The 4,509-nt window shown below is 54.5% G+C and overlaps 1 protein-coding gene across 3 annotated transcripts in view; it reads left to right on the top strand.

Annotated features, from left to right (window-relative positions):
• Positions 1-3,856, top strand: part of GTF2IRD1 (GTF2I repeat domain containing 1) — a 78,948-nt gene extending 75,092 nt beyond the window's left edge. For 2 of the 3 annotated variants that reach the window (XM_007468766.1, XM_007468764.1), the window contains exons 25-26: positions 2,422-2,540; positions 3,622-3,847. In XM_007468766.1, coding sequence (XP_007468828.1) covers positions 2,422-2,540; positions 3,622-3,690 — 188 coding nt within the window. In that variant the 3' untranslated portion in view covers positions 3,691-3,847. Of the gene's footprint in view, positions 1-2,421; positions 2,541-3,621 lie in introns of all 3 variants that reach the window. The other variant, XM_007468765.1, reaches the window with a different exon arrangement.
• The last annotated feature ends 653 nt before the right edge of the window (positions 3,857-4,509 follow it).

Genomic DNA, 4,509 nt, shown 5'->3' with positions numbered 1-4,509 from the left:
CGGGTTCAATCCCTGGTCAGGGAACTGAGATCCCCCAAGCCCCCCGGTGTGGCTGGGAAAAAAAAAAAAAAAAAAGGCCACCCTTCTGCCTCTCAGGGACCAGAGTCTATGGACAGATCTGGACCAAGTGGCACGGAATAGAGGGAAGTGTAGTCCCCCTGCCCAGTACCTCCCCAGGGAGCCTGAGACCTCCCTCTGCAGTGCCAGTATCCAGGTGCTGGAAGGACAGGAAGCCTGCAGGCGCCCTTCAGAGAGGTCCTGCCACAGAGGGCCAGATCAGCTAGAGAGGATCAGCTAGAGAGGGTGTCAGATCTGCTAGGGAGGATGAGGGACAGGCTGGAACCAGCAAGAGGGGGCATCAGGTAGGGTGGTGGAAGTCACCTGGGGAGGGGGGAGGGGTGACGTGGGGTCGGCAGGGGTGAGGCAGGTGGGCGCTGCCTGAGACTGGCTGGGCCCCCTAGATTCTGCCTGCATTTGCAGGGCAGCACCTGCACCAGACCCTGGTCTTCTGGAACCTTTCAGGGCGCAAGAACCTGGGAAACTCTTGGATTCTGATTAAGCAGGTGTGCCATAGAGCTTGAGAGGATGGAGCCCTGGGGATTGGGAGGTGCACCTCTGATTAAGAAACACGCATCTCGTCCCACGTCTCATGGTACCTCTGGGAAACTGAGGCCCAGAGAGGGGAAGGGACTTGCCAAGGCCATATAGTGAGTTGGTGGCCGCCTAAAACCTGGTGTCCAGACCATCCGTCTGAACCACAGGCCACCGTGGACTGCAGGCCCCAGCGTGGCTGCTTAATGGGGACAGTGACGGAATTCAGCGAGGTGGCCCCACCCCAGCCTGAGACCCAAGATGGTCCAACTCCAGATGGTCCCAGTTCCCCTGGGACACCACAGCCTGGGGTGGCACAGGCAACCAGCAGCCACCTCCTTCTAGCATGTGCTGATGCCACGGGCATGGCACTAGGCACTCACGGTAGGGAGGTGACTAGGTTTGGGAGCTGCTCCCAAGTCAGAGGCAGACACGCAGAAGGCTCCATGGAGGCCTCAGGAAGGAGAGTTTGGGACAGATGATCAGAGACTGGATGCTGTCACTTACATCCACCAGCCCCACCATGGCCATCTTTAGGGTCCACAGCCCTGGGCCAGCGCCTCTGACTTGTTTACATGTGGAGCCTCCTACAAAAATTCCTCCTCCCTGGCTCACAACCTGGGCTCCTCCTTCCTCCAGAGTCTCCTATTTCCCAGGGTCTTTATACCACATCGCAGATGCCAAGCTCTGGTTTTGCTTCAGCAGCGGAACAAACAATTGCCCCCTGGGCCCAGCCTGCCCTCATGCTGTGTCATTAAGACCCTTCTGGTGGGCTGTGTCAGTAACCTGTCCATCCACTCAGTCAAGCCCAATCCCCACCTATGCATCACACAGCTGCAAATCGTTTTTTTTTGTTTTTTTTTTTTTGTTTTTGGCCTTGAGAATGCAGGGATCTTAGTTCCCCGACCAGGGATGGAACCCGGTCCCCTGCGGTGGAAGTGCAGAGTCCTAACCACTGGACCGCTAGGGAATTCCCCAATATACAGCTGCAGATCTTTTTGATAAGTCTTACATATTCACATGAATTGAATTCAGCAGCAACACAACCCCTGCTCGTCCTGCTGTGTGCTGGGCTTGATACTAGGCTCTTTCATACACATAATCTCCTTTGAGTCTCATATCACAGTTGTCCCCTTTTGGCTCAGAGAGGTTAATCAATTTACCAGCGTCACACAGCTAGTAGGTGGCAGCAGTGGAGTTTGAACTTAGGACTTCTGGCTCTAAACCAGGGTTTCTTTCCATTGGGACACTGCCTGTCTACTAGTACCTGTGACCTGTCATCATTCACAGCAAATCAGATCTGGGTCATCACACATCAGGGTGACAGTAGCAACAATACTGATACCAATTCTCAGTTTCTGACTATTTACTGGGGACCAGGCACATTAGCTCATGTGACTCTCCCAGCAAGCCTGCAGGATCTTACATTTTACTTGTGACAGAATGAAGGCTCGTTGGCCACTAAGTGGCTCCCCTTAAGACTTAATTCTGTGTGGCTCAGAGTCTGGGAGTTCTGGGGAGGCCAGGAGCCCGCAGGCTACATGGTCTGGGAGGGTATAAGGAAACCTGCTGGGGAGACCCACCTGGGGGAGGAGGCTCTATCGTTAGCAAAGCAGACAGGTGAGTGGGAGCAGGAAGGTGGGCGAGTGGGGCGCGGGGCTGCTTAGGGAAGGATGCTGGAGAGATGGGCCTCAGCCGCTGGTGGGCCGGGAGCCTTGAGTGCTGAGAGGGGGACTTCAAACCTGACAGCAAGGCCTTCTCCGTGGGGGGTCAGGAGGCCAAGACACAGCGGCCCTGGCACCCGGCGTCAGCAACCCTTTCTCCCACCAGCCAAAGACAGCAGCATCTCCAAGCGCAAGAGAAAGCGGGTCTCCGAAGGGAATTCCATCTCATCTTCCTCCTCCTCTAACCCGGAGTCAGTGGCATCCACCAACCAGATCTCACTCGTGGTAAAGTTGCACAGACCTGGACCTGACTGCTCTTCTCTCTGGCTTTCAGCCGGCACTCGGGCAGGCTCGTCTACTCTGGAGCGTGGGTCTGGGGTGCGGGGAGATGCTGGGCACTGAGTAGAGTCTGCAGATGCATCTGCCTGCCCTACCCATGAGACAGTCCACCCCCCTCTCATCAGGTGCCCACAGGTGTCCGGGGAAGGAGTTCACACTCCCACTGTGCAGATGGGCAAGCTGAGGCCGAGGAGAGGGAAGGGACCTGACCACCCACTCGGCAGGACCTCAAGCAGACTCCTGGGTTCCCGGGGCAATATGCTAGACTAATCTCTGTGCTCACATCACATGCTCTGAGCCACAGCCCTGTGAGGTGTTCCCTGCAGTTATGTAGACAAGGAAAACCAGGGTCAGAGGCCGCATGACTCTGTGGCCTCATGGCTGGTCAGTGGTGGATGGAGACCCCACCTCCAAAGCTCCACCTGTTCTGCCATGTGGCTGGATTTTTCTCTCCCACCCACGAGGAAAACCTCATTAAGGGCACACACTTGAGGGTTCTTTCTGATTTCAAAATATTAGCTTTGAAATCCTGAGTCCAAATGGGGAGAATATTGGAAGACAGTTGAAAATGACTTTAGGATTTGTTTATCCTTGGACCCCTTCCTGCTAAACCCCGAAGCTCAGGCTTTGCCTCTGTTCCTGCCAGGGTGCTCACAGAGGGTCCCTAGCCCCTCGCACCACCCAGAGAGACAGGACAGCTGCTTTGGAGCCTGAGGCCTGGAGGGGGCTGAGTTGATGGTGGTGACCAGCAGTTCTGAGCCAATCCCCAATTCCCTCCCCACATGTCTGCTCACATGGTTAGCCCCCGGGACACAGGTGGGAATAGGTCAGAAGACTCCAGCCCAGGCCCCGTGGCCACTGGTGAACTGCGTGACCTTAGACAGGTCACGTCCCGTCTCTGGGCATTCCATGGCCTCAAAATAAATAGCATCTGAGGAAGCCCTTCAGAAAGCAGCGCTGAGTGTTCTGGTATGCTCTCCACGTCACCTGGAGTCCTAACCCGGGCTCTCTGTCCCCCTCTTTCTAGCAATGGCCAATGTACATGGTGGACTATGCCGGCCTGAACGTGCAGCTCCCGGGACCTCTGAATTACTAGACCTCAGTGCTGAATCAGGACCTCACTCAGAAAGACTAAAGGAAATGTAATTTATGTACAAAGTGTATATTCGGATATGTATCGATGCCTTTTAGTTTTTCCAATGATTTTTACACTATATTCCTGCCGGCAAGGCCTTTTTAAATAAGTAAAAAAAAAAAAAAAAATTGCCTTTGTTCCTGTTGCGTGTTCTCTCTTGGAATTTGTGGCTGCAGCTGTCACTGGAACAAGGTCAGGAAACCCAGCTCAGGTGGCCTGCTCGGGCCCTCCGTCCTTGCCAGGGCAGAGGCGGTGGCCCTGACCACGGGGCCCTGGGTACAGACTCCACTCATTTGGCTGCTGCTGGGGTCACATGACCTCAGGATGCGGCATCACGGAAGGCAAAGTGCTAGGCTGACCCCCCTGGCCTCAGGGAGCATTCAGCGTGGTAAGGAGCCGTCTTGTCCTTGCCCCAGTAACTCAGGTGAAGTCAGAAAAGTCAGAAAAGGGGACTTCCCTGGTGGCACAGTGATTAAGATTCCAAGCTCCCAATGCAGGGGTCAAGTATGATAAGCAAGTATGGAATCTCCATAGCTGGAGAGAAGGCATCTTGGCAAAGGGGCTTTGGGTTGGGCCTAGAGGGCTGGGGTGGGTTTTTTTGTGTGTGTTTTTCTTTAACATCTTTATTGGAGTATAATTGCTTTGCAATGGTGTGTTAGTTTCTGCTGTACAACAAAGCGAACAGCTATACATATACATATATCCCCATATCTCCTCCCTCTTGCATCTCCCTCTCACCCTCCCTATCCCACCCCTTTAGGTGGTCGGAGGGAGGGATGA

This window comes from Lipotes vexillifer, unplaced genomic scaffold (genome assembly GCF_000442215.2).
Source record: "Lipotes vexillifer unplaced genomic scaffold, Lipotes_vexillifer_v1.1 scaffold12, whole genome shotgun sequence".
Lineage (NCBI taxonomy): Eukaryota > Metazoa > Chordata > Mammalia > Artiodactyla > Lipotidae > Lipotes > Lipotes vexillifer.
Note: the sequence above shows the minus strand (reverse complement) of the source record. Positions and strands in the feature narration are given on the sequence as shown.